The sequence below is a fragment of the Mustela nigripes genome, chromosome 13 (assembly GCF_022355385.1).
Source record: "Mustela nigripes isolate SB6536 chromosome 13, MUSNIG.SB6536, whole genome shotgun sequence".
NCBI classification, from domain to species: Eukaryota; Metazoa; Chordata; class Mammalia; order Carnivora; family Mustelidae; genus Mustela; species Mustela nigripes.
Genome location: NC_081569.1, coordinates 59,566,015 through 59,593,493, shown reverse-complemented (window position 1 = coordinate 59,593,493; position 27,479 = coordinate 59,566,015). Strand labels below are relative to the sequence as shown.

At 36.6% G+C, this 27,479-nt stretch overlaps 1 protein-coding gene across 1 annotated transcript in view; it reads right to left on the bottom strand.

Annotated features, from left to right (window-relative positions):
• Window positions 1-27,479, bottom strand: part of KNL1 (kinetochore scaffold 1) — a 73,772-nt gene that overhangs the window by 16,179 nt on the left and 30,114 nt on the right. Inside the window, exons 7-15 of the mRNA XM_059372531.1 lie at window positions 27,353-27,386; window positions 24,826-24,863; window positions 21,792-21,844; window positions 15,895-20,961; window positions 13,740-13,878; window positions 13,062-13,129; window positions 12,346-12,444; window positions 1,845-1,960; window positions 300-390 (exon numbers count right to left, since the gene is read on the bottom strand). Of these exons, the coding sequence (XP_059228514.1) occupies window positions 300-390; window positions 1,845-1,960; window positions 12,346-12,444; window positions 13,062-13,129; window positions 13,740-13,878; window positions 15,895-20,961; window positions 21,792-21,844; window positions 24,826-24,863; window positions 27,353-27,386 (5,705 nt within the window). The remainder of the gene's footprint in view (window positions 1-299; window positions 391-1,844; window positions 1,961-12,345; window positions 12,445-13,061; window positions 13,130-13,739; window positions 13,879-15,894; window positions 20,962-21,791; window positions 21,845-24,825; window positions 24,864-27,352; window positions 27,387-27,479) is intronic.

Genomic DNA, 27,479 nt, shown 5'->3' with positions numbered 1-27,479 from the left:
GGTTCTATTTAACCACTTAAAGTAAATCATTTCCTCATCAAAATCTAGGTGATACAAGTAGGAGGAAATTCTAAATGAACTTGAAACATATTTCATATATTTAATTGGACATTTTGGTTTGAAAAAAGATTATGTATTTTAAAAATTACTCATGTAATTAAATAAAAACCTCACTAACATATTATACCTGAAAAGTTAAAGAACTTGTCAGTAATTATCAAGTAACAGTTACTTCTTTCACAATGAACAGGTTCAAAATGTCTATACTGATTCCTATTCAGAAAATGAGTTAAAAATACCTCCTCATCAGAGCAGTGTCTCATTTTTTCCCACAGGTTCCTATTTACATCAGTCAACAGTTTATCCTGGTTCAATGCAGAAAGCTTTAATCTAAAATATAGAAAAGTTAATAATTAGCACAGGGATCAGAAGTCAACTTGAATGAATCAACTCAGATTTACAGGCATACTTAACTTAATCCTTCCTAGTCCTTTTCTATATTAAAAAAGGGGGAAATTAACTCAAGAACAGTGGTCAGCCTGATTATTTCAACACTTGTAGAACAGTTCATGAATGTTATAAATCAGAAAAACTTCCCTTACAATCTCAGTCAACTTGTTCCAATATGAAAACATGTTGCTTTTAAAGAATCCTTAGGGCCTATCAATGGATAATTGTGAACTTGTAGCTATTACTTTAAGTAAAAGTTCCCAAGTCAGTTCCCAGTCTTCTCTCACCTTTATATAATAGCATTTGTAAACATAGCAAAATTATATATTAGTCTCTTATTAATGAGAAATCAATTTCTATCAGAGTTGGAATATATTATATATAAAAACATAAATATAAAATCAAACAGTAGACCACATCTAAACAGACTGTGCATTGTGTGTAAGATCTTATTTTATTCAAAATGAAACATTCTAAGACAAATTTTTAGACACTTAACTCTTTCAAACAACATGAAGAAAAAAAATTTTACTGTCCTATTCAGTGATGAACCCTAGTACTTAGTATAGTGCCTAGCACAGAGTGGGTGTTCAATATATAGTTGTTGAATGAATCAGAATCAGGCAAATCCGCAGTATTATAATTTAATAGCATTTTACGTTTTTAGTTTAAAAACTAAATAGTTCTTTAAAAATTATTTTATTTCTTTTCTGTTTGTTAGGCTGGTTTAAATTTAGTTGAATAGTTCTAGATAAGCATGATATAAAATATATTTTGGGTTGCAAGTCTAATATACCTGAGGGAATTTAGATATACCTAATCTGTAAATTAGTATGCTGGATCTACATATACCAAAGCACTAAGCAATAATCTGTATAATATCATGTACTTTCTGACCTGCAAATCAAGGACAAATTGTGATAAAACTATAAACCCGAAGATAATCTTGATTTCAGACACAATTTATAAATTCCTATTATCTAAAATTTATAAATTCCTATTATCTACTTTTGACGATGTTCTTTTGCAATCAATTCATGATATCATAACCTTTTAACTATTTACTGAGGACACACTTTCTGCTACAAATGGTGTGAAAATATTTTATATACACTAATGCTACTGCTCATTTCTACCTACTGAGTAGGTATTATTATTCCTAATTTATGGATGTTGAAATGAAGGGTTAAATATCTTACATAAAGTTACATAGCGAGTACTGTAAACAGGATTGAGCTTCAATCTGTCTGCCTATGAGCCTGATTCTTTTCCACATTCCGTATGATACTGCCAGTTAATGCTATGAACTTTTTCCTATGTCAATGCCTAATTAAAACCTTACCACACAGATTATCCACCCATCCAACAAAACACACACACAAAAATTTTCATACTCTTCAATCTTCTGCTGAAGAGCCTCACAATCTTCTCTATAAATCTGTATCTTGGGTCGGTAAACATACTGACTTAACATCAGGTCTTCTGGAGTAGGTGGTGTGTTTACAGTAAACTGGAAAAAAAAAAGAAAATCAGTCCCTCAAAACTGGTAGTTTGGAGACAAAACCATATTTAAGAACTGTTTCAAGTTTCAGTGGGCTTATTTTAAAGTTCTATGAAGAAAAATTTGATTACCCTATGAAATTGATACACCCAGTAACCTATTAGTTGGAATGTGAATACAAGTCTCTGACATCAAAGTCTATTTCCTACAGATGTTTAATGGATGTTCCCCTCACATGTGTTTGAATAGTGATTTGAAAATGGCTTGTGTGGTTTTAAGAAAATCAATACCTAAAAATTCACACTTATCAGGAACCCTTTCATTAAAAGACTGAAAAAAGATACCAGTTTCCTAGATTATTCTTTTCTACTCTCATTCTCTAGTCCTGATCTTTACTTCTATCTTATCTTCTATCATTGAATTCAAATTATTCTGGCATATGTAAAATAAGGTAGTAAAAATTTGGTTATTTTATTTTTTATTTTATATATTTTTAAAGATTTTATTTATTTATTTGACAGACAGAGATCGCAGTAGGCAGAGATGCAGGCAGAGAGAGAGAGGAGGAAGCAGGCTCCCTGCTGAGCAGAGAGCCCGATGCGGGACTCGATCCCAGGACTCTGAGATCATGACCTGAGCTGAAGGCAGAGGCTTTAACCCACTGAGCCATCCAGGCGCCCAAAATTTGGTTATTTTAAAAAATGTTTTATAGATCTAATCCAATGATTTTTAAAAAAATAATTTAAGTAATCTCTACACCCAACATGGGGTTCAAACTTATAACCCCAAGATCAAGTCACATGCTCTTCTGAATGAGCCAGCCAGGTGCCCCAAATCCAATGACTTTTTAAAATTAACATATTTTTATATGTTAACATAACATATTTTTTTAAATTAACATATAATGTATTATTTGTTTCAGGGATACAGGTCTGTGAATCACCAGTCTTACACAATTCACAGTACTCGCCATAGCACATACCTTCTCCAATGTCCATCAGCCAGCCACCCTATCCTTACCCCCCAACAACCCTCAGTTTGTTTCCTGAGATTAAGAGTCTCTTATGGTTTGTCTCCCTCTCTGGCTTCATCCTATTTCCTTCTTTCCTCTCTTCTCCCATGATCCTCAGCCTTGTTCTCAAATTCCACATATCGGCAAGATCATATGATAATTATCTTTCTCTGACTGACTTATTTGGCTTAGTATAATACCCTCTAGTTCTATCCACATCATTGCAAATGGCAAGATTTCAATTTCTGATGGGTACATAATATTCCGTATATATATATACCACATTTTCTTCATCCATTCATCTGCCGTTGGACATCTAGACTCTTTCCATAGATTGGCTATTGTGGACATTGCTGCTATAAACAATGGGGTGCACATGCCTCTTTGGTCACTACATTTGTATCTTTGGAGTAAGTACCCAATAGTGTAGTCGCTGGGTCATAGGGTAGCTCTATTTTCAACTTTTTGAGGAAAGTCTATACTGTTTCCTCAGTATAGTGTAGGAGGGTTCCCCTTCCTCTGCACCCTCACCAACATCTGTTGTTTCCTGACTTGTTAATTTTAGCCATTCTGACTGATGTGAGGTGGTATCTCACGGTGGTTTTGATTTGTATTTCCCTGTTGCTGAGTGGTGTTGAGCACTTTTTCATGTGTCTGTTGGCCATTTGGATATCTTCTTTGCAGAAATGTCTGTTTATGTCTTCTGCCCATTTCTTTCTTTTTTTTTTTAAGATTTTATTTATTTATTTGACAGAGATCACAAGTAGGCAGAGAGGCAGGCAGAGAGAGAGGAGGAAGCAGGCTCCCCGCTGAGCAGAGAGCCAGATGATGTGGGGCTTGATCCCAGGACCCTGGGATCAGGACCTGAGCCAAAGGCAGAGGCTTTAACCCAATGAATCACCTAGGTGTCCCCTGCCCATTTCTTTCTTTCTTTTTTTTTTTTTAGATTTTATTTATTTATTTTGACAGAAATCACAAGTAGACAGAGAGGCAGGCAGAGAGAGAGAAGGAAGCAGGCTCCCTGCTGAGCAGAGAGCCCGATGCGGGACTCGACCCCAGGACCCTGAGATCATGACCCGAGCCGAAGGCAGCGGCTTAACCCACTGAGCCACCCAGGCGCCCCACCCCTGCCCATTTCTTGATGGTATTTTTTCTTTTTTGGGTGTTGAGTTTGATAAGTTCTTTATAGATTTTGGATATTGGCCCTTTATCTGATATGTTATAATCCAACGACTTTTTGATGTCCTTTATGCAGTACTAGAAATCCAAGTCAATTCTTTACATCATATTACATATAAAAAGCCAAAACAAACAAAATCCCACAACTGCCCATTATTCATAGGCAGTATGGTACAGAATAAGTAATTCTACCACTTTAAGATTTGGTCTCTTCATTTATAAATTGGGCACAATATTGATCCATCTCCTAAGAGTATAGTAAAAGGTTTTGTTTGTTTTTAAAGGTTACTCAAGCCAGGGCCTCATAAAATAATCTAACAAATGTTAGTTTTTTCTCACTCTCTACTTTTATTTGATAAATTAAAAGGATGTAACTGAATGAGGTTTTAATCTCCTTCCTCTATTCCTAACACATCTTCTAGAAGATGTGCTAAGAAAGTATAAAAAAGTGCTAAAAGTAATTATAACTGAAGTTGACTCTCTTAAAGACATTTTTAAGGCTAGACTTATAAATAAAAATCAAAGCTCTATGCACTGGCTCAAAAAGAAAAGGCAACACTAGAACCCAGACTGTACTTTTTTTTTTTTTTTAAATTTTATTTATTTATTTGACAGAGAGAAATCACAAGTAGAGAGAGAGAGGGGGAAGCAGGCTCCCTGCTGAGCAGAGAGCCCGATGCGGGACTTGATCCCAGGACCCTGAGATCATGACCTGAGCAGAAGGCAGCGGCTTAACCCACTGAGCCACCCAGGCGCCCCAGACTGTACTTTTTTTTTTTTTTTTAAAGATTTTATTTATTTATTTGACAGAAATCACAAGTAGATGGAGAGGCAGGCAGAGAGAGAGAGAGAGGGAAGCAGGCTCCCTGCTGAGCAGAGAGCCCGACGTGGGACTCGATCCCAGGACCCTGAGATCATGACCTGAGCCGAAGGCAGCAGCTTAACCCACTGAGCCACCCAGGCGCCCCAGACTGTACTTTTTAAACATGGTTTTCTTACTCAAAGAAATCAGGCATCCTTGGGAAAATGGCTAAATGCTTTCATATAGGAGCCAGATGATTGACAAAGAAACATTTCTTTTTATAGAAGTATCTGGACAATAAATGGTAGCATTAGTTTACAACTACTACTTTACAACTCCTAATGAATTACTAGATCTAGATAATGATTTAATGGCTGCCTATGCATCATAACCAGACTTTATTTCCTGATGGAAGTACGACTATAAGGTGAACTTGGGGGGAAAAAAAGTGAATCTGATAAAGCCTCTGCCAACTTACAAATACAGGAGACAGAGAACAGGTTAAAAAAACACTTGAGTGTGCATAATTGGTAAAATACACACTCTGGTAAACCCCACGAAAAAACCTGGTTTCTTCATCAAAAAGAAAAAAAAGGAAAGAGAAATGAAAGGGGACAATACTATTTAGAAGATTATTAAGAGATATCTACTAATTATAATATTTCAACCTCATTTAGTAAACTCAATGTAGTAAACGGGAAAATAATGCTTAAGAAAACCAGGGAGAGGGTACCTGGATGGCTCAGTCAGTGTCCAACTCTTAATTTCAGCTTAGGTAATGATCTCGGGGTTGTGAGATCGAGCCCCAAGTGAAACTTTGTGCTGGCCATGGAGCCTGCTTAAGATACTCTGTCTCCCTTGGGGTGCCTGGGTGGTGCAGACAGGTAAGCATCCGACAGTTGGTTTCGGCTCAGGTCGCGGCTCAGATTGTGAACTCAGGGTCATGACATGGGGCCTGCATTAGGCTCTGCTTGGAGCCTGCTTCACTTTCCCCTTCAACCCCCCATCCCTGCTCACACACTCTCTCTTTAAAAATAAAATGAAAAGACAATCAGGGAAATATAAATACTGATTGAATAGTCATTTTAAGGTATGATTATTATATGTGTATTTATTTTTAAAATGAGTCCTCATCTTTTCAGGAATACATACTGAAATATGTTAAATTGATGATGCCTGGAATTTGTTTTATTTTTTTATTTATTTTTTTTTAAAGATTTTATTTATTTATTCGACAGAGAGAGATCACAAGTAGGCAGAGAGGCAGGCAGAGAGAGAGGAGGAAGCAGGCTCCCCGCCGAGCAGAGAGCCCCATGCGGGGCTCGATCCCAGGACCCTGGGATCATGACCTGAGCCGAAAGCAGAGGCTTTAACCCACTGAGCCACCCAGGCGCCCCCTGGAATTTGTTTTAAAATAACAGGTGGGGAGTAGGGATATGTAGAGATAAAACAACAGCTGATAATTTTTGAGTTGAAAAAGGGTAGGTTTCTTCTTGGACCTCCATAACCACCAGTGAAACACAGGACCACACTCCCAGAGATTCATCAGGAATTCAAGTGTCAATGGATATCAGGCTAATGCACTCTGGGTACATATTGGCTGTATCCACCTATGCTGTATGCAATAGCTAAGTTAATTTGCTGCATCTTGAGCCCAGGATCATGTACACAAGCCACCCTCCTCCCTTCATTTATCTATTTTGATTATGTACCCAATTTATGCACAATCAACCCCTGGTATTTCAGGCCTGGAAGGATTACCTGCAGTTCTTCAACCTCACTGAGAAGGGAAAGGGTGTTATTTTGGTACTTCTGCCTGAGGCACTCCATGGGCATGCTGAGGGTTGTGGGGCACTACAATAGCACTATTTGCTGGTGATACCTGCTGAGTTTCTGTAACTGCAAACACATATGAGTGCTGTACATGTGTCTATAAGGGGTAGCACATAATTCCCCATTTGCCTCAAGAATACTCTCCCCAGGAGTACCTGGTTGGCTCAGCTGGTAAAGCATGAGACTTTTTTTTTTTTAATGTAATCTCTACACCCAACATCAGGCTCGAAGTCATGACCCCAAGATTCAGGGTTGGATGTTCTACCAACTAGGCAGCCAGGCACCCTAGCCATATGACTCTTGATCTCAGGATCACAAGGTCAAGCCCCACACAGGGTATAGAGCTTACTTTAAAAAAGAATAAAAAGAACATTCTCCCCAGTTCCCAAGAGACTCACAGTTACCTAAGTCCTGTATCAGATGCCCCTAGTTATAAACTTCATTTTCCATGGTTCATATATAGTCTATCTCTTTGTCCTTTCCCTACTTTAAGATATTAAAATTTCTTTTCTGGGATAGCATAAATTCTCTCTTGATGGGTTTGTTCCCAGATCTATTTCCTTAACACTAACCTTCCTGACCTCTGCAAGGCCTGAGAGGAAACAGGAAGATTCAGTTAGCTCCTGAGGTATTCTCTCCCTCTTTACCCTGTCTCCATCCTCTTTGCTCTTATCTTTCCCCTCTGTTTTCTCCCAGTCCCCTGGGTTTTTCTGCTTTTCTAAGGATGCAGGCTCTGGATCCATACCTAGACAGATTTCTACTTTCCATCTACAGCTAAAGCAAGATGATGCTAATGAGAAGGGTAGAATGAGGTTGGGGACCCAAAAGATGTGTGTTCATTTTTCCGTTTCCATCTTTGATTTATACTTCATATTTATTTGTTTTTATTTATGTATTTACATATTTATGTATTTATTTAAATTATTTTATTTACTTGAGAGAGAGAGGAAGAAATTAAGCACAAGCAGGGGGAAAAGCAGATGGAGAGGGACAAGCAAACTCCCCACTGAGTGGGGAGCATGACACAGAGCTCAATCTTCAGATCCTAAGATCATGACCTAAGCAGAAATCAGATGCTTAACCAACTCACTCATCTAGGCACCCCTATACTTCACATTTATTTTTTTTTTTTAAGATTTTATTCATTTATTTGACAGAGATCACAAGTAGGCAGAGAGGCAGGCAGAGAGAGAGGGTAAAGCAGGCTCCCCGCTGAGCAGAGAGCCAATCCCACAACCCCGGGATCATAACCTGAGCTGAAGGCCGAAGCTTTAACCTACTGAGCCACCCACGTGACCTTATACTTCACATTTAGATATACAATACTGGAATTGATTTATTTCTACATAGCTGTCTCTTAAAAGTTTTATTTATTTATTTATTTATGAGAGAGAAAGAGAGAGCAAATGCACGAACAGAGGTGTGGGAGAGGGAGAAGCAGACTCTCTGTTGAGCAGGAAGCCCAATGCAGAGCTAGACCCCAGGACCCCAGAATCATGACCTGAGCTGAAATCACGTGCTTAATTGACTGAGCCACCCAGGCACCTCTAAATAGTTTTAATTTTTTTTTTAAGATTTTATTTATTTATTTGACAGAGAGAAACAGCAAGAGAAGGAATATAAGCAGGGGGAGTGGGAGAGGGAGAAGCAGGATTCCTGCTGAGCAGGAAGCCGCATGTGGGGCTAGATCACAGGACCCTGGGATTATGACCCGAGCCAAAGGCAGGCACTTAACAACTGAGTCACCCAGGCTCTAATAGCTTTATTAAAATTTAATTCACACATCATAATTCATCCACTTAAGTATACAATTAGATAATTTTTTAAGTTATATTCACAGGGTTATGCAACCATCAAAATCTAATTTAGAGCATTTTCATCCCCCTATAAAAAAGTCTGTACCTGTGGCACCTGGGAGGCTCAGTGGGTTAAGCCTCTGCCTTAGTCTCAGATCATGATCCCAGGGTCCTCAGATCATGATCCCAGGCCCAGCTCCACATTGGGCTCTCTGCTCAGCAGGGAGTCTGCCTCCCCACTCAACTCTGCCTGCCTCTCTGCCTACTTGTGATTTCTGTCTGTCAAGTAAAGAAACAAAATCTTTAAAAAAAAAAAAAAAAAAGCCTGTACCCATTAATTGTCACTCTCCCTTCTCTTCCACCCTTATCCTGGCCCCAAGTAACCACTAACTAGAGTTCACTTTTGGGCTATTATGAATAGTAGTCATGTACAACTTTTGTGTGGATGCATATATTCAGTTCTCTTCGGAATATATTTAGAAGAAGAATTTGCTGAATCTTATAATAGTTCTATGTCTAACTTTTTTTTTTTTTTTAAGATTTTATTTATTTATTTGACAGATGGAGATCACAATAGGCAGAGAGACAGGCAGAGAGAGGAAGGGAAGCAGGCTCCCTGCTGAGCAGAGAGCCTGATGCGGGGCTGGATCCCAGGACCCTGGGATTATGACCTGAGTCAAAGGCAGAGGCTTTAACCCACTGAGCCACCCAGGCACCCCTATGTCTAACTTTTTGCCAAACTGTTTTCCAAAGTAGCTGTGCCACTGCCACCAGCAATGTATGAAAATTCTAATTTCTCTATATACTTGCCAACACTTTTTATTTTCTTTTGGATTATAGCCATTATAGTGGGTGTACAGTAGTAACTCATTATAGTTTTATTTATATATTTATTTTGAAAGATTTATTTATTTATTTTAGAGTGAGAGAAACAGAGAAGTGCATGTGAGTAGGAGAGGGGCAAAGGGAGAGGAACTATGAAAGAATCTCAAGCAGACTCCCTGATGAGCATGGAGCCTGACTTGGAGCTCCACCTAGGGCTTAATCTCAGGATCCTGAGATTATGACCTGAGCCAAAACCAAGAGTCAGATGCTCAACTGACTGAGCCTCCCAGGAACCCCTCATTGTCGTTTTAACTTGCATTTCCTTAATGACTAAGGATGCTGAAAACGTTTTTTTTCCACACTTATTGTCATTTGTATGTGTTCTTCAGAGAAATGTTCATTCACATCCTTTGACTATTTTTTAAATTGGGTTGTCTTTTTATTACTGAGTTGAAAGGTTCTTGATATATTCTGGGTATAATTTGCCAATGCTTCTTCCCATTCTGTTGGTTGTCTTTTCACTCTCTTGATGGTATCATTTGTACCACAGAAGTATTTTGTTTATATTTCTTTAGAGAGAGAGAGAGACAGCAGGAGCAAATGGAGGAGATGGGTAGAGAAACTTAAGCAGCCTCCATGCCCAGTGCAAGCCTGACATGAGGCTTGATCTCATAACCCTGAAAGATCATGAAGTCAAGAGTCAGGAGCCCAACTTACTGATCCACTCAGGTACCCCTGTGTAACACAGAAGTTTCTTTGATGAACACCAATTTTTGTCACTTGTGTTTTTGGTGTTATATAGACTTAATTTTTGTGTATAGTGTGAACTACGGGACAAAGCTCATTTTTTCCTATGGATAACCAACTGATGCAACACCATTTACAGAAAAGACCACTTTCTGCGGTGGCATCTTTATCATAAACCAAATGCCCATATTTGTGTGGGTCCATCCATCCTTCCTTTCTTCCTTGTTTATTTTCTCCCTCTTCCCTCCCCCTTTTTATTTCCTTTAACTTTTTTTTATAATAAGCTCTATGCCTCATGTGGGGCTTAAACTCACAACCCTGAGACCAAGAGTCACGTGCTCTACTGACTGAACCAGCCAGGTGCTGTTGTGTAGGTCCATTCTTTAAAAGTTAGCTAGAGGGGCTCGTGGGTGGCTCAGTGGGTTAAGCCGCTGCCTTCGGCTCAGGTCATGATCTCAGGGTCCTGGGATCGAGTCCCACATTGGGCTCTCTGCTCAGCAGGGGGCCTGCTTCCCTTCCCCTCTCTCTGCCTGCCTCTCTGCCTACTTGTGATCTCTCTCTGTCAAATAAAGAAATAAAATCTTTAAAAAAATAAAAAATTAAAAAAATAAAAGTTAGCTAGAACTCATTTGGATCTAGTGATTATTTTAAGGTAAATTATAAAATAAAATTTTCAATGATAATAAAAGTTTTCCAGTTTTTAGGTTAACTTTGGTAATTTATATTTTGCTAAAAAATCATCTAGGTCTTAAAATTTGTTGTCAGAGTTGATGAATTAAAAAAATTCTTTTACTCTGTGGACATGTCTTCTTTCCTAACCATCTATATTTTAGCCTTCTCTGTTTTCTTAATTATGCTCTTTAAGGGTTTTCTTATTTTATTGTCTTTTCAAAGTACCAGCTTTTGGAATTTGCTGTTCTTTCTACTAATTTTGTTTCCTGTTTCATTAGCTTTACCATTTATTTGTATTAATTCTGCCTTCTTGCTTTTTTTTTTTTCCCAAAGATTTTATTTATTTATTTAACAGAGGGAGAGAGATCACAAGTAGGCAAACAGGCAGGCAGAGAGAAGGGGGGAAGCAGGCTCCCTGCTGAGCAGAGACCACCCCTCCCCCATGCGGGGTTTGATCCCAGGACCCTGAGACCATGACCTGAAGCTGAAGGCAGAGGCTTAACCCACTGAGCCACCCAGGTGCCCCCTGCCTTCTTGCTTTTTTAATGGGTTTTATTTTATTATTCATTTTTCTAATTTCTTAAAGTGAGCATTAAAAACTCCTTTATTTTTAGATTCTCTTCTATAATAACAACGTTATCTAAGGTTTTTAATTTCCTGCTAAGTATAATTTTTGCTGTGTGTCCCATATGTTTGGTATTAAATATTCTCCTTTACTTTGATTTCTTAACAGTCTTGATTTCGTCTCTGATCTCAGCGTTATCTATAAGTGTATTTCTTAAATTCCAATAAGTTAAGAATGTTATAGTCCTTTTATTCATTCTAATTTTATTGGATTAAGATCAGATGATGTTGTCCCTAAAATTTCCATTTTTTTTCTACTTGTTAATGTTTTCTTTGTGGCCAAGGGCATAATTAATTTTTGTAAATGTTTGACAGACTTAAGAGAAAAACATAATCCCTATTAACTGACACAAATTTTTCTACTAATCTTTTAAATGAATTTGTTGATTGTACAATTCAAATATTATATAAGCTCACATAGTTTTGATTTTGAAAAATGTTTATTAAAACCTTCTGCTGTATTTGGATTTTTATATAGTGGGGAAAAAGCATATGTTCAGGAGAAAGTATCAAAGACAAAATACATGGCAAGGAATGAGCAAAAAAATAAAATTTTACCTTATAAAATTCTATATTAGCAAAAAACCCTCTAATTTCTTTGTTTTTAAGAAGGCTCTATGCTGGAGTCCCATTACAAGGCTTGAACTTATAACCCTGAGATTAAGACCTGAGCTGAGATCAAGAGTCAGATGTTAGAGTTGAATGAACCATCCAGGTGTTCCCCCCAAAAACAATTTTTATGCTAACCACAATGCACTTACTATAGAAAAACTTCCTGCAAGAAAATATGCTTCCTTAGATAATTTTTCTATTTTTTTAATAAACACTTGTTTTGATGTACTTTAATAAACAAGTATAATACATCTTAACTGAGATAACTATTTTGCCAAGAAACTGCGCTTACTTTGGCTGGGAGATTGCTCTGTCGAGGTTTCTGTATCAAAATGTGGACCTGAAGAAGTATAAAGAACTCCTTTAGTGTAATTTTTCCATCTTTCAGTTTCTGAGGAAAGAAAAAAAGTTTGCACAATAGTCAAGGTGAGGTCATTTTGATTACAACCAGCCCATTTTGCTTCTAGTGTATAGTATTTTGCATACGTTAGTGGAAATATCCAAATATTTCTAAGCTATACATGAACAGATTTTATTTAGTATTATTTCTTAAGGTTACTCAGTGACAACAGAATTGGGAACAAACAACAAAACACAGGTCTTCTAATTATGATTTCTACTCCCTATAATCAATCACCATGCTGGGTCCTTAACAAAAAAGCTAATTTTCTATATAGTTGAATATTTCTTAATTTTTTAAATTTTTAAAAAAGATTTTATTTATTTATTTGACAGACAGAGATCACAAGTACTCGCAGAGGCAGTCAGAGACAGAGGGGGTAAGCAGGCTCCCCACTGAGCAGAGAGCCCGATGCAGGGCTCGATCCCAGGACCCTGAGATCATGACCCAAGCTGAAGGCAGAGGCTCAACCCACTGAGCCACCCAGGCGCCCCGAATATTTCATAATTTAAAAAAAATTTTAAAATTGAAAACAAACAAACAACAAAAAATTGGAAAACAAAATAGGGACTATAGTTGCATTAGAAATGAGAAATAGTTTAACATACCTCCTTCAAGCTCTCTTCACAAATAGTGTCTCTGAGAAACTGTGATTCCATTTGACTATTGTGCTGTGCTAGAAGTAAAGCAAATTCAGGTAATAAGTCAAAATTAAAATTAAAGTGTAAGCTTAATTTTAATTATCATTCAGATTTATGTGTGGTTCATGCTCTTAAAGTTATCGACTAGGATCTTTTTGGGAAGAGTCATTTATAGGGCGAGTATACTATTGTTTTAAGATCCCATCCAATATTTCTCCACTAATTATAAGCTTGTTTAAAAAGATTTTGTTTATTTATTTGACAGAGAGTGAGAGAGAAAGAGTACAAGCAGAAGTGGCAGGCAGAGGGAGAAGTAGGCTCTCAGCCAAGCAGGGAGACCAATGCAGGACTCAATCCCAGGATCCCAGCATCATGACCCGAGCTGAAGGCAGATCCTTCACCAACTGAGCCACCCACGCACCCCTAATTATAAACTTCTTAAGACAATTACCCTTCGTGGTCTATCACTTCTCAACTTATTAAAGTAATTAAACATTAAATATAAACTAAAATTATTTTACTCATCAACTATGTATAACTCCCAAAAAGCTTAAATAAATTTCAAATATCTTCTGAACTGAAATACATTTATTATTGTCAAGTAAGCAGATGACTTCTATTATTTAGTCTTCATGAAGATCTTACTGCTGAAGTCGAGAGAGGTCCCATCGGCCTTGATTGAATCAAGAGAACTGCTGCAACTAGATGGTGTCCTGCTCAGGCTTTTTATCGAAACACTGTTAGCATTTTTATCTATATCCCCTTCAGAATGGTGATCAAAAACCTGAAATTATCAGTTAAGGAACATCATCAGCCTGAAGTTATGACTTATAATACACTTATAATACACATAATAATTGTTTGTTGAACACTAACAAGGACTACTTCATAAAATTTATCTACAATCATATGAAATATATTAGTAACAAACTGGAATAAGTAATAAGCAATTTATCGGGCTTTTAGAGTTCAAAGTAATTTTATTTTAATTTTTTTAAAGTTTATTTTTCTTAGTAATCTCTACACCTAACATGGGGCTCAAATTCACAACCCTGAGATCAAGAGTCACATACTCCTCTGACTGAGCTAAAAGGTGCCCCTGGAGTTCAAAGTAATTTTATTTAAGAATCTATAGAAATAGGGTGCCTGGGTAGCTCAATGGGTTAAGCCTCTGCCTTCAGCTCAGGTCATGATCTCAGGGTCCTAGGATCAAGTCCAGTATCGGGCTCTCTGCTCAGCGGGGAGCCTGCTTCCTTCTCTCTCTCTTTCTGCCTGCCTCTCTGCCTATTTGTGATCTCTCTCTGTCAAATAAAAAATAAAATAAATAATTAATTAATTAATTAAAAAAAGAATCTATAGAAATATATAGAAATCAGCTTGTACATTATACTGTATAAGCAAATTGTTTCTCAGATGTGTCTAAGTTAAAGCCAGATCCTATGAGTTGCCAAACGTTGACCTATTCCATTATTCGACTACTAGTCACTAGGGTCAGGACTACCACATTGAAATAAACCAGCATAGAATATTGGCTATTCATAGTGACTCTGGCTACAGCAACAAAGAAACTTATTTCCAGGTTTTAGACTTTTTCCCCAGGTGACTAAGACTCCTTTGGCTGATGTCAAATAAGTGATGTGGTCCTGCTTTTATCATTTTAACCATTTGACTTTACAGCCTTAAATGCCATTTTCATCTACCTACTTACATATGTTTTTGAGGACAATATAACCTTTGTCTAAATGTTAGAATGTAATCTCCATGAAAACAGATTTTTTTCCTCTAAATTCCTGCTGATGTAGTCCAAGCACCTAAACAGTACTTAGGACACAGGAGATACTCAATATCTACTGAACAAAATAATACTAATTTTCATATAATCCATTCAGTTATAAATTTTCTATCACTGATACTACATTCTCAAAGCTTCACAGAGGAACCATTTCCTCAGGACCTCATTAAACAGAACTAATGAAATATTTTTCTAAGCTTACTCACATATTAAATTTTGTGTTCTATGAACTTCTGATACTTTAAAAAAAAATATTTATTTATTTTTGAGAGAGAGGGTATAAGCAGTAGGGAGAGGAGGGAGAGGGAGGGAGAAGCAGACTTCCTGCTCAGCAGGGAGCCTTGACATGGGGCTTGATCCTGGGATCATGACCTGAGCTGAAGGCAGCCACTTAACTGAGCCACCCAGGTGCCGCCTTCTGATACTTTCTAATCTTCATTTCTCCATCTATAAAACTGAGTTTGAATGACAGGTTTTATTCTAAGTTATCTAAATGAATGTTCCCTCAAACTCTAAAACAATCTATAACCTCTTCTCATAAATTCAAATTCTCACTTCTTCATCTTGAGATACTGGGTTTGACCTAGGCATTCTCTCAACCACTAAAGAAATGAACTCTCAGCTTTTACATATCCTCATAAACCAAGAAAATTCAGGTGAGCTTTTCTTCATGCAGTTTGTCTAACAAAAAGATTTTTTTTTACCCTTCAGATATTTAGACTGAATTTAACTTTTCAAACTACATATACCCTGCTGAGAGATTCTCCAAATGCAAAATCACAATGACAGATTGCACAATTACATTAATTTTTGTACTACTTCCCATTTCATTTTTTGTGATTTGTTTTTAAGTCTAGCTGTTAGTCAAATAATACCTTAACATTCTAAACAGGGATATTTCCCTAGCTCTATAATTGGAAATAATCAATTCCTGCTCATTCAAGACTAAAATTAAAATTCAACATTCATAACTTAAAAACACATTCCTTAGTTCAAGACAGAGCTTACCTCCTGATCTTGCGCAGTATCACTAAACCTAATCTCACTTTTCCTGATTTTTTTCTCATTCTGCATATCATCCTCTTCTTGTATCCAGGTTCTTTTTTGGCTATTGCAGGTTTCTCTTGTTTTATTTTCAGATGGCAAGACCTCTTTTTGATATGTCTCAATCAAAGACTTTTCCTCAGTTTCTATGGTAATAGAATCTGAGGAATTAATCTCACCAGGATATATAGGAAGGTTTTCCTCATTTATATATTGAGATGGACTTAAGGTCAGTTTAGCTGCACCAAATTCAATGCTTGACTCCTTACCGGAGACTGGTTGAGCTTCTAAGTGACTTAAATCAGTTGTGTCTGCTTGAAACTGCTTCAGGTCATTAATACCAGTGACACTACAATTTCTCTTGTTTGGCAGTCTGGGCAAAAATATTCCCAGGGAACATCGCCTCACTTTATCTCTTACAACTGTCGTGAGTGGTACAGAGTTAGTTTCAGCTCCATCATGAGAAATTTTACTTTCTTCATCTCTATCATCTTCAACATTGCTGGGCATTGTGTTAATACTATGTATTTCTGTAGCTTGCACTATACTCATGTGATTGTGTGCCTTATTTGTTAATCCAAGTAATTGTTCTGGGGAAGGTGGTACATGAGGAGTTTGGAAATTTAAAAATTCTTCAGGTTTTCCATTAAAATTATTCAGATTAGATGTGACACTACTAAAACTTGCAGTATTAGATGCAATTGCAGGATCCAATGCTTCTCTAGAATTAGCATGAGTTTGAATAACTTGCTTAGGCAAGTCTGAATTACTGTGAAAATCTGTATCACATTCAGCTGTCTGAATATTCTTCCTCGGCTCTTTTTTACAGGCTATAGTAAACTGTTTGTCATTATTGAGCATTTTGGACTCATTTTCACATGTAGGTACAGAGGAATTTTCTATGACAATATTTAAATTCTTATTTCCAGCATGAGTTGATATCATTTCATCTTTATTCACAATTATCTGTCCTTGTTGAGGTAATGGAAGTAGCTGGCTTGAGAGATGAGGCTGAGAAGTAACACAAACATCATCAACAAAGGTCATCTTTAAATTATGTTCTGGCATATCAACAAAGCCCTCCATTTGATCTTCTGGGAGTTTAAAAGATACTCGTTTTGAATTAGGTTTAGTTATCTCCCCCAGATCTTGACTAGGTAGTAAAGTTTGATTAGCTCTTAAATTTGGGGGCTCCTTATTCAGATCTTGATCTTTGAGCACTGTTTTAACAGAGTCTGGCTGTCCTTTGATATTGGTTCCAGTCACTTTTTCCTTTTCTAACAAAGAACAAGAAGCAGAGAGAGGCAGTCCCTTAGATTTCAAGTAATATTCATTGGCTAAATTGTTTACATAAGTAAGATCATTTTGTACTGGGCAATTACTGGTTTTCTCATCTTTATCACCTAAGGACATGGCATTCCCCTCCAAATTATCAAAACAGGAAATAGCATTTTGTAAATGGGAATAATTATCACTGGATCCACACATAGCAGTTGCATGACTATTTGTAAAATCCATATTTCTTCTATCTGTACTATTTAACTGACAGCTTTCAATTTTGGCTTTTTCCAGTGTGCAGGCCTGGTCTACAACACTCCCCATGACCTCTTCATCCACAGTGCTTTTGAATTTGATAATTTCTAACTCACTTTGACCCCCAGACAATGTATTAGTAGGAACAGAAGGTATCACATGATGCTTTTGTTTAGTGTAAAGAACAGTTTTGTTTTCTACCGCCAGTGCTTGTTTTTCAATGTTTTCTTGAACAGAGCTACCATCATTATGAGAAGAAATATCCAAGATTTTTCCATTAGTTATTCCAAATTTAGGGTATTCTTGAAGAATTTTCTCTGTGTCGTGACAATCAATGAAAACAGTATGGGACTTGGTGACATCCAGATCACTGTGATTATCTACAAACAGTACAGTTTTTTCTATTGGCCTGGTAGTTATTTTAACTGGTAGGACAGTTTTACATTCTAAGGCAGTTGTGTGACTTCTAGTCATCTCCATGTCATCCTGCCCACATGTATACAAAACAGTTTTAGAATCTCCTGCCAAATGCACCAAATGGGAATCCTCTCTATCTTCCAGGGCAGTATTGTTTATTTCTACTGTATAGCTCTGGGTGATATCCATATCATTTTTCTCATTTTTGGAAAATGCAGCAGTCTTGTTATTTTTTAGTCTAAGGCTCGTCCTTCTCTGACTTTTGCCTGATATAGTTTCATTCAGAAATTCGGGCTTCTGTACATCTTCATTATTTTCCCAAAAGCTTGATTTAGATATTTCCATATTATCACCAGCTATAAATCCTACAGCTTTCTCTATAGGACCATTGTTAGACCATCCCCTTGCTAGTGTTAGCTCATTGACTTTTGCTGCTGATTGGTCACTTTTACCATTCTCTGGAAAGGAAACATTCTCCTCAGTAAAAGCAGGTGACACTTTTGGCTTTTCTAGGCTATTCCTTTTGGATACTTCAAAGTCAAGTCTGTCTGTAAACATAGTCCTCTCCTTTGCTTGGTAGTCAATGAAAACAGTGTGGGACTTTGTCATTTCCAGTTCATTGTAATTATCTATAAACATTACAGTTTTTTCTATAGGCCTAGTGGTTATTTTATCTGGTGAGACAGTTTTACATTCCAAGGCAGTTGTGTGACTTTTAGTGACTTCCATGTCATCTTGCCCACATGTATACAAAACAGTTTTAGAAGTTTCTGTCAAATGGGAATCTTGTTCATATAATAAAGCTTTATGACTTATTTTCACTGTATAACTCTTGGTGATATCCATATCATTCTCATCACCTTCTGAAAACACAATAGTCTTATTAACTTTTTGCCTGCCAACACTTTTTCTTCCATAAATTTTGACATCTTGATTTTCATTCTGAAATCCAAGTTTTTGAATGCTTTTGTCTTCTAAAATGTCTATATTATCATTAGAAACAAATACTCCAGTTTTTTCTGTAGGACTTTTATTACATTTTTCAACATTTACAGCTATCTTTCTGTCTACTGTTGTCAGCTGGCAGTTAGTATTTTCTAAATTAGTCTTACCCAATTCTTGTAATTCAGAAGGACCAAATCCAATGACAATAGTGTGACTCTTGGTTAGATCCATATTTTGTTCCTCCTCTGAACAAATAATTGTCTTGTTATGGGAACAGTCAGGTGTGGGATTGCCTACTCTTTTCCTCAGTGGCTCAGGCAGTTTAGAATTCTGGCCTGATACAGATTTCACTGTGTAACTGTTAACAGCAATATTATGATTTTTCATGGTAGACTGTCCTTCTAATGAAAATAGTGGCTCTGTGGTAGGAAAAAAAGATGCCTCACATGAAACTGTATTTCTATTATTTCCCAGTTCTATTTGTTTATCAAGATTTCTGTGGCCTGTTGCTATGTCTTGATTAATATCATCTGACTGAGGAGAATCTTTACCAAGATAGGGTGCAGTCTTTAAAGCTTGATCTTTTTCTTTACTCCAGGTGTCAGTTGGAATGTTTATAGATATTATGTCTGGCTGTTGGGATGGTTCAGTATGACTTTTGTTCATTTCTTTCCATTCATCTGAAGGGCTTTTGCTGTGAGAGTGAAATTTACCAGTATTCTCAGATATTAGATTGCAAGATATAAGAGGAGATTGACTTCCCAAGTTAGCTGTATGATTTTTAGTCAAATCCATATCTTCACCTGTGAAAATTTCAGTCTTTTTGTCAGTCAATGAAACAGACAAAGAATTTGCCAGGCTCTGCTGTAATCTTCCCTTAGATACATGAGGAACTGAGCTACAATTTATATTCATTTCCCCATCCTCTGACCTGCTTATGAGATTTTGGAGCATCATTTCTTTTTCAGATATTGGTGTATCTGTTCTCTGTGTATTTGTGTGATCTTCTTTAAAAATCTGATTATCTATCACAACTGTATGACTCCTGGTAAAGTCCATGTTATCCATTCCTGAATAAATAGTTTTCTCTGCAAGAAGAGAGATAGCATCTGGATTGGGATAAGTTTTAGAATAATTACTATCATTCTTCAGCAAATTCTTCACTTCTCTCATACCTGAGAGACACTTGGTCAGTTCCATGGCATCATTACTACTAGGACAGAAAAATGTCTTATAATCTTGAGTAGCTGAGCTGGAACATATAGATCCTGGGATTATGGCCAAAGTGCTGGCATCTTGGTTAAAAGTTTGTGTGGCTATGTGAGTTTCTGTCCCTGTAATATGACTTTTGGTAATATGTATTTCACCATTAGGGTTTAAAGAAGGGTCTTGAAAAGCAGCATTTGGTTTATTCTTAAAGACTGTCTTCCTTCCTGGATCTTCAGTTCCATAATCTGTCATAACTTCCATCATGACATTTTGAGTTTGGTTTTCTATATTAGATAAATTATCTGCTGAGGGTAAATTCTGTATAGTGTAATTAGTTGTCAAGTCCATAAAATCATTGCCATAAATTGTAATATCATCACCTTTAAATTCCCTTAAGCTGGCCTCCGTGGATGTGGGAACTAAAGTCTGAATATTGGCCGTATGACACTGGGTGAAATTCATCCCATCATCTTGTTCTCTAAAGATTCTAGTCATATTATTACTATTTTCATCTACCTTAAGAGACACATGCATTTGATGTACAGAAGAGGCCCTATTTGATTGTTTGGGATGAACAGATATCTCAACATTTTCTTTATCAGGTCCTGTAGGAAAAGCATTAGATTTTTCTGTTTTCAATCTTTTTATGAAATCATTAAAATTTATTTTCTTTTCTGAAGAAGTGCTTTGATCCATGGAAAAATTTAATTCTTTTTTCATTCTTGAATCCTTAGTATGGAGCTTTAAGTTAGCCAGAAATGATGTAGTATCTATCTTAGTGGACTTTTCACTTTTAGTACAATCTAAAAGGCCTTTGTTAATCATTATGGTGTGACTTGTTGTTAGGTCCATCTGGTTTTCTTCCGAAAAGATGACTGTTTGGTCATTTGCATGTTTCCTTTCATGGTTGTGTTCTGTAATTGAAATCTATAATGAAAACAAAATATAGGAGATCAGATCAAATGCAACCTTTTAGAAAAGTATTTTATAATATGTACTGTATATAGTACTATATAAATAATCCTCAATGATGGCTTCATTATACACTGGTTCGTTTGAAACAGTGGTGTGGTATGTAGCATGTAATTTGTTATTACATTTTTTTTCAAAGTTTGTAAATGCTTTCAGTTTTTTTCAACAAATAAAAGATCAAATAAAAAACAAATAAAAGGTTAATTATACACCAACTAGAATGACTAAAAATGAAAAAGACTGACAATATCAAATGTAACTATAATGAAAATTCTAATTACTATATTAGATAGGTCATTCTCATTCTAAGTAAAATAGACTTAGAAAGGGCTAAGAGCATGAAGGCTAATTTATAGTACACTCTACTCTTGGGAGTTGGGTTCTCTTTGAATCTTAATGCAGTGGCTTTATTTGTAAGGAGACAGTCTAACTCCTTGCTACTCAAAGTATGGTCTGTGTCCTAGTGCACTAGTATCAACAGGAAATTGTTAGAAGTACAGAATCTCAGGGCCTGCCCTAGATATACTGAAAAAGAAACCATATTTTAAGAAAATCCTGCATATGCTCATTAAAGTTTGACAAGTTCGGATATAATTAATATATTTCCCTATTATTTAAACTGGCAATGATTGAACTATCTTTAGTTTAACTGAAAAGGTAGGAATTTTTCCAATCTATGCTGGTCTACTTGAGTAAGTAATCCCTAAATCATGCCACAGCTATTAATTTTTTGTGTGTTAACTATAAGGGAGAATAAAATAAAAGGCATGTGCTTGAACTCATACCTCTCTCTGTTGCATCTGGGTCTGAATGGGAGCACAAAGCAATGTGTTCATCCCTATTGAAAAAGAGGAAAAAACTACAGTCAATAACAAAAAATATATATCACCAAGAGCCTGATTTTTCTTTCCTTATATTGTTCATCATTTATGAGTATTTATGAAGTTTATTTTAATAATATCTTTTTTAAAAGATTTTATTTACTTGAGAGAGAAAGACAGAATGAGAGAGAGAGAGCATGAGAGGAGAGAGTCAGTGGGAGAAGCAGATTACCTGCTAAGCAGGGAGCCCGATGTGGGACTTGATCCCAGGACTCCCCTTCATAAGGACTTAAGTATTAAATTTCATTAAGACTTCTGATTGACCCTGGGGGTACCTGGGTGGCTCAGATGGTTGTTAAATCACCAACTCTTGATTTTGGCTCAGGTCCTAATCTCAGGGTCTTGTGATCAAGCCCTGCACTGGGCTCCACATACTGTGGGGAGTCTGCTTCTCTCCCTCTCCCTTTGCCTTTTATCCCGTGTCCTCTCTCTCTCTTAAATATTTTATTTTTTTTAAAAAAGACTTTATTTGAGAGAGAGAAAGAGAGAGAGCGCGCACAAGCAAGGGGAGGGGCAGAGGAAGAGAAGCAGTCCCTTCTGAGCATGGAGGCTGATATGGGGCTTGATCACAGATCCTGAGATCATAACCTAAGCCAAAGTCAGACATTTTACAAAGTGAGCCACCCAGGTGCCCCTAAATAAATCTTAAACAACAACAACAACTTATAATTGTCCCATTTTAGGGACAGAGAGATCTGTGATTACTGTATTCCCTATGTGACTGAAATATTTTTAGGATGTGGTGATTTTAAAGGGGGAATTTTAAAGGTGGAAAGTTTGGACTACTTTTTTACCCCTTTACTTCTTTATTTTTATTCCGGGATAGTATAGGTACATGGTAAAGAGTACCAATTCATGAGACTGAAATGTTAAAGTAAGATTTTGAAGCATCTCTTATTCTATGTTAAAGAATCCAGACGTTACCGTGATGAGATGTGCATTTTATAAAAATAACTCCAGAGAAGGAGGAAAAAAGTAGATTTAAGAGAAGATGAACCAATGAGGAACTGCTGGAATAGTGCAGATATAAACGGGAAGAGAATTTCTGTTTGGGAAAAAGAAAATGAGAAAGAAAATAAAGGATTAGACTCAGGATACTTTAGAACTGAAATCTAAAGATTTGGGTAACGGATGGACTTTGGAAATAAAGAAGGGACTGAAGATGCTGCAATAAAACAGGAAATACATTTTATAATACTTAAGCTTAAAGGCAAATCTCTAAAACATTTTTCAACACTTCCATATAACACCCAGTGCTTAGCACAAAAATCTTCGGAACATTTTAAAGAGTTTATGACAATCTTGACTGAATATGATGAAGTAATTATAGTTCTTTTGTTAAAAATCTTACTTATATAATAAGCTTTCATTCACTTATTCAACAAATACTTACTCAGTACCTATTATGTGTCCCAAAACTCAACTCCCTACTAGGCCACAAAAAACAGACAAAATTTCTGGACTCAGAGTTCCTAGTTCAATTAAAGAGCCAGAAGTAAACACAATGTGATAAATTCTACAAAAGACTAAGAAATAAAAGGGGTATTATAACATTACAGGACAGAGTGACTCCTTGGTTTTGTCAGAAAAGGCTCCATTTAAGCCAGTACAACTTGATGATTTGTGGTGCCAGTCTATGAACTGCTTGTTACTAGTACATGAAGAAATAAGGAGACCATAGCCAATGTAAGTTATGTGCTATTTCCTTCATCAAGAAAGCTTTGCTATGAAAAAAAAGTCAGATAACTAAACAGTAGCTTACTGCCATAGCTGATTTATATTCTGTGTAAGCTCCTTTTCTGTCATGGATTATAACAGTTTGTGGACTAGCTACTTTGTTTTTGTTTTTGATTTTGTTAAGATTTTATTTTTAAGTAATCTCTACACCCAATGTGGGGCTCAAACTCACAACCCTGAGATCAAGAGTTGCATGCTCCACTGACAGCTCCAGGCACCTTGGACTGGCTACACTGAATAGCACTGAGGTTAAGCACATGAAAAACTAGGTTAGGTGAAAAATCAGAGGATTGATAGGCAACGTGGAGTAGAAAGGGCACTTCAGAGAGAAAAAACAGCATTTACAAATAGATACACAAAAAAAGTCGACATGGCCATCTATAAATACTTCCTCATGGGATAGAATAAGTTATCGATAAAGGACAAGAGATAAGGTGGGAGAAGTCAAGTCAAATTTTTAAAGAGCTTTCAAAATCTATGCCAAAGAATGTGGGTTTTACCCTATAAGGAAAAAAGTGTCATTGAACAATTTTAAGTTGGGAGGTAATATCAGATTTAGAAATATGTAGAATGGATTATAGGGATAAGAAACTAAATATAATAGCCCATGAAAGAATAATGAATAATAAAGATTTGAACTCAAACAGTGGCAGAAGGAATGGAAAGGAGGTAAAAGATTTGCAAGATATTTAAGACAAAGAATAGAGAGTAAAGACAAATGGATATGGGGAATGAGGAAAAAGTTCAAAAATGACTTTATTTCTGACTTGAGTGAATGAATGACTGGGAATCCAAAATAAAGAAAACAGGGGCGCCTGGGTGGCTCAGTGGGTTAAGCTTCTGCCTTCGGCTCAGGTCATGATCTCAGGTTCCTGGGATCAAGCCCTCCATCAGGCTCTCTGCTCAGTGGGGAGCCAGCTTCCCCCTCTCTCTCTGCCTGCCTCTCTGCCTACTTGTGATCTCTATCTCTCTCTGTGTGTCAAATAAATAAATAAAATCTTTAATAAATAAATAAATAAAACAAGTAGAACAGCAGGTTTGGCAGAAATAATAGTAAGTTTGTGAAATTTCATACTGAAGATTTTGGATAAAGAACAGAGCTATTTACATTTTTTCCCATAGTTCTTTTACACATTACTTTGTATGAAATTTGTCTGAAGAGAAAGTTATGTGGTAAGAAAAGTATTCTGGTCATACTCACCAGTAATCTCACAGTAGTTATCTTCTGGATTCTTACTCCTAAAAATTAAAAATTAAAAAATCTATACCCCAAAGAATTACCAAGAATCACAACATTTGAAAGAGTAGGGAAGGTGAAAGGTTTTCATAGAGTAACTGGCAGAAAAATATGACATCTGTAAAAAGGCTCATCTAACTCTGGCAGAAAAAATTACAAGGCAGTTAAAGGACCCTTTTCAGACTGGTCTTAAGGTTTTGTCAATTTCAAAGTACTATTAAAATAGGTTTTTTTTTTAAACAACCTACAAAGCAATTCATTTTCTAGAGGTTTAGCCTTTAAAAAAAGCAAATAAAACAACCCAAATATCCATCATCAAGGAGCTGACTGAATGTTGATGCAGACATATAACAAGTTATGAAAGACTTAAGTATATCTATATGTAACAACATAGAAAGTGCTATAAGACATTAAGTGTTCTCATTTTTGTCTTGCTAAGAACAAAAACTAAAGATAAATATGTACTTGGATATATATTTAAGTTTCTGCAAAGACATCTAAAATTATCAGGGCCACTGAATGGCTTAATCGGTTAAGCATCCGACTCGATCTCAGCTCAGGTCTTGATCTCAAGGTTGTTGAGTTTAAGCCCCATGCTGGGCTCTATATTCAGTAGTGGTTAACTGTGGGAAGCCTAAGCTTCTCCAAGAATTTTCTGTATCAGTATATAAAAAGAATTCAGAATTTTCTGAATCAGTATATAAAAAGAATATTTTTTTCCAGCTCAACAGTAGTCCATTACATGGAAAACTTATAATTTATTTAACCAGTCCCTTATTGATAGATCCTTAGGATCTTTTACATCATTTGCTATTTTTTTAAAGATTTTATTTATTTGACAGAGAGAGGGGCACAAGCAGGCAAAGCAGCAGGCATAGGGAGAAGCAGGCTCCCTCCTGAGCAGGGAGCCCTAAGTGGGACTCAATTCCAGGACCCTGGGATCAATGACCTGAGAGTCAAAGGCAGACCCTTAACCAACTGAGCCACTCAGGTGCCCGTACATCCTTTGCTATTACAATTAACACTGCAGTGAATAACTTTATATGTTCATCATTTTAAACATTTACAAGTATCTTGAAATAAATTCCTGGATGTGAAATTACTAATCAAAGGGCATGTGTATTTGAAATTTTGAGTGATACTGCCAACAGCCTTCTTCAATTTATATCCACTAGCAATGAGTGACTTTTTACCTATATTCTTTTTTTTTTAAGTTCTATTTATTTATTTGAGAAAGAGAGGGAGTGTACAAATGGGGGGAGGGGCAGAAGGAGAGGGAGAAGCAGACCCCCTGCTGAGAGCTGACTATGGAGCTGGATCCCTGGACCCTGTGATCATGACTTGACCTTAAGTCAGAGGCTTAATGGATTGAACCACCCAGGTGTCCCTTACCTATATTCTTAATTGATTAGATGAAAAACTATATCTCAATAATAACCTAACTTTGTATTTCTCTTATGAAGAATGAAACAAGCATCTTTCCATTTGTTTAAGAGCAATTGGTATTTATTTTTCTAAATATTAATATAATAAGAAAAACTAATGAAAAAAACTGAAAACTTGGTTTTATTGTTTCATACTAACCTGTATTTAAGGAGTTTCTTGTGAAAGTAGAGTGTTTCATCATTCTGTTAAAAGGATAAGCTATAAAATGCACACACTTAATCAGAGATAGCTGCATATTAAATTCTGTGAAGAATCTGTTTTCTAAATTAATCCTAAGTATTCCACAAAAGGGTCACAGAAATTTTTTAAAAAGACTATTAAGTTAGAAAACATTGCATTTGGGGTGCCTGGGTGGCTTAGTCTGTTAAGCATCTGCCATCAGCTCAGGTCATGATTTCAGGGTCCTGGGACTGAGCCCAGTGTTGGGCTCCCTGCTCAGTGTAGGGAGCCTACTCCCCGCCCCTCCTCCCCTGCCGCAACCTATGCTTATGCTCTCTCTTTCTCTCTCAAATGAATAAATAAAATATTTTTTAAATAAATTAAAAAAAACCAATCACTGCATTTGGAGCGCCTGGGTGGCTCAGTGGGTTGGGCCTCTGCCTTCGGCTGGTGTCATGATCTCAGGGTCCTCGGATCGAGCCCCACATTGGGCTCTCTGCTTGGCGGGGAGCCTGCTTCCCCCTCTCTCTCTGCCTGCCTATCTGACTACTTGTGATCTCTGTCTGTCAAAAAACAAATAAAAGCGGGGCGCCTGGGTGGCTCAGTGAGTTAGGCCGCTGCCTTCGGCTCAGGTCATGATTTCAGGGTCCTGGGATTGAGTCCTGCATAGGGCTCTCTGCTCAGCAGGGAGCCTGCTTCCCTCTCTCTCTCTCTCTCTGCCTGCCTCTCTGTCTACTTGTAATCTCTCTCTATCAAATAAATAAATAAAATCTTAAAAAAAAAAACCTCACAAATAAAATCTTTAAAAAACAACAACAAAAACACTGCATTTGATAGGAATAAAGAACTTTTAAAATATAATTCGAATCACATCTTCTTTACTTACTGTATAAACAAAACATTTTCTCCCACTTCTGTTTCTAAAAATAAAATAAAAAGTAAATTTGTTCAAGGATATACTGATAAGGCATTAGAAAAATTGCATAAGAACATTAACAACAACAACAAAAAAA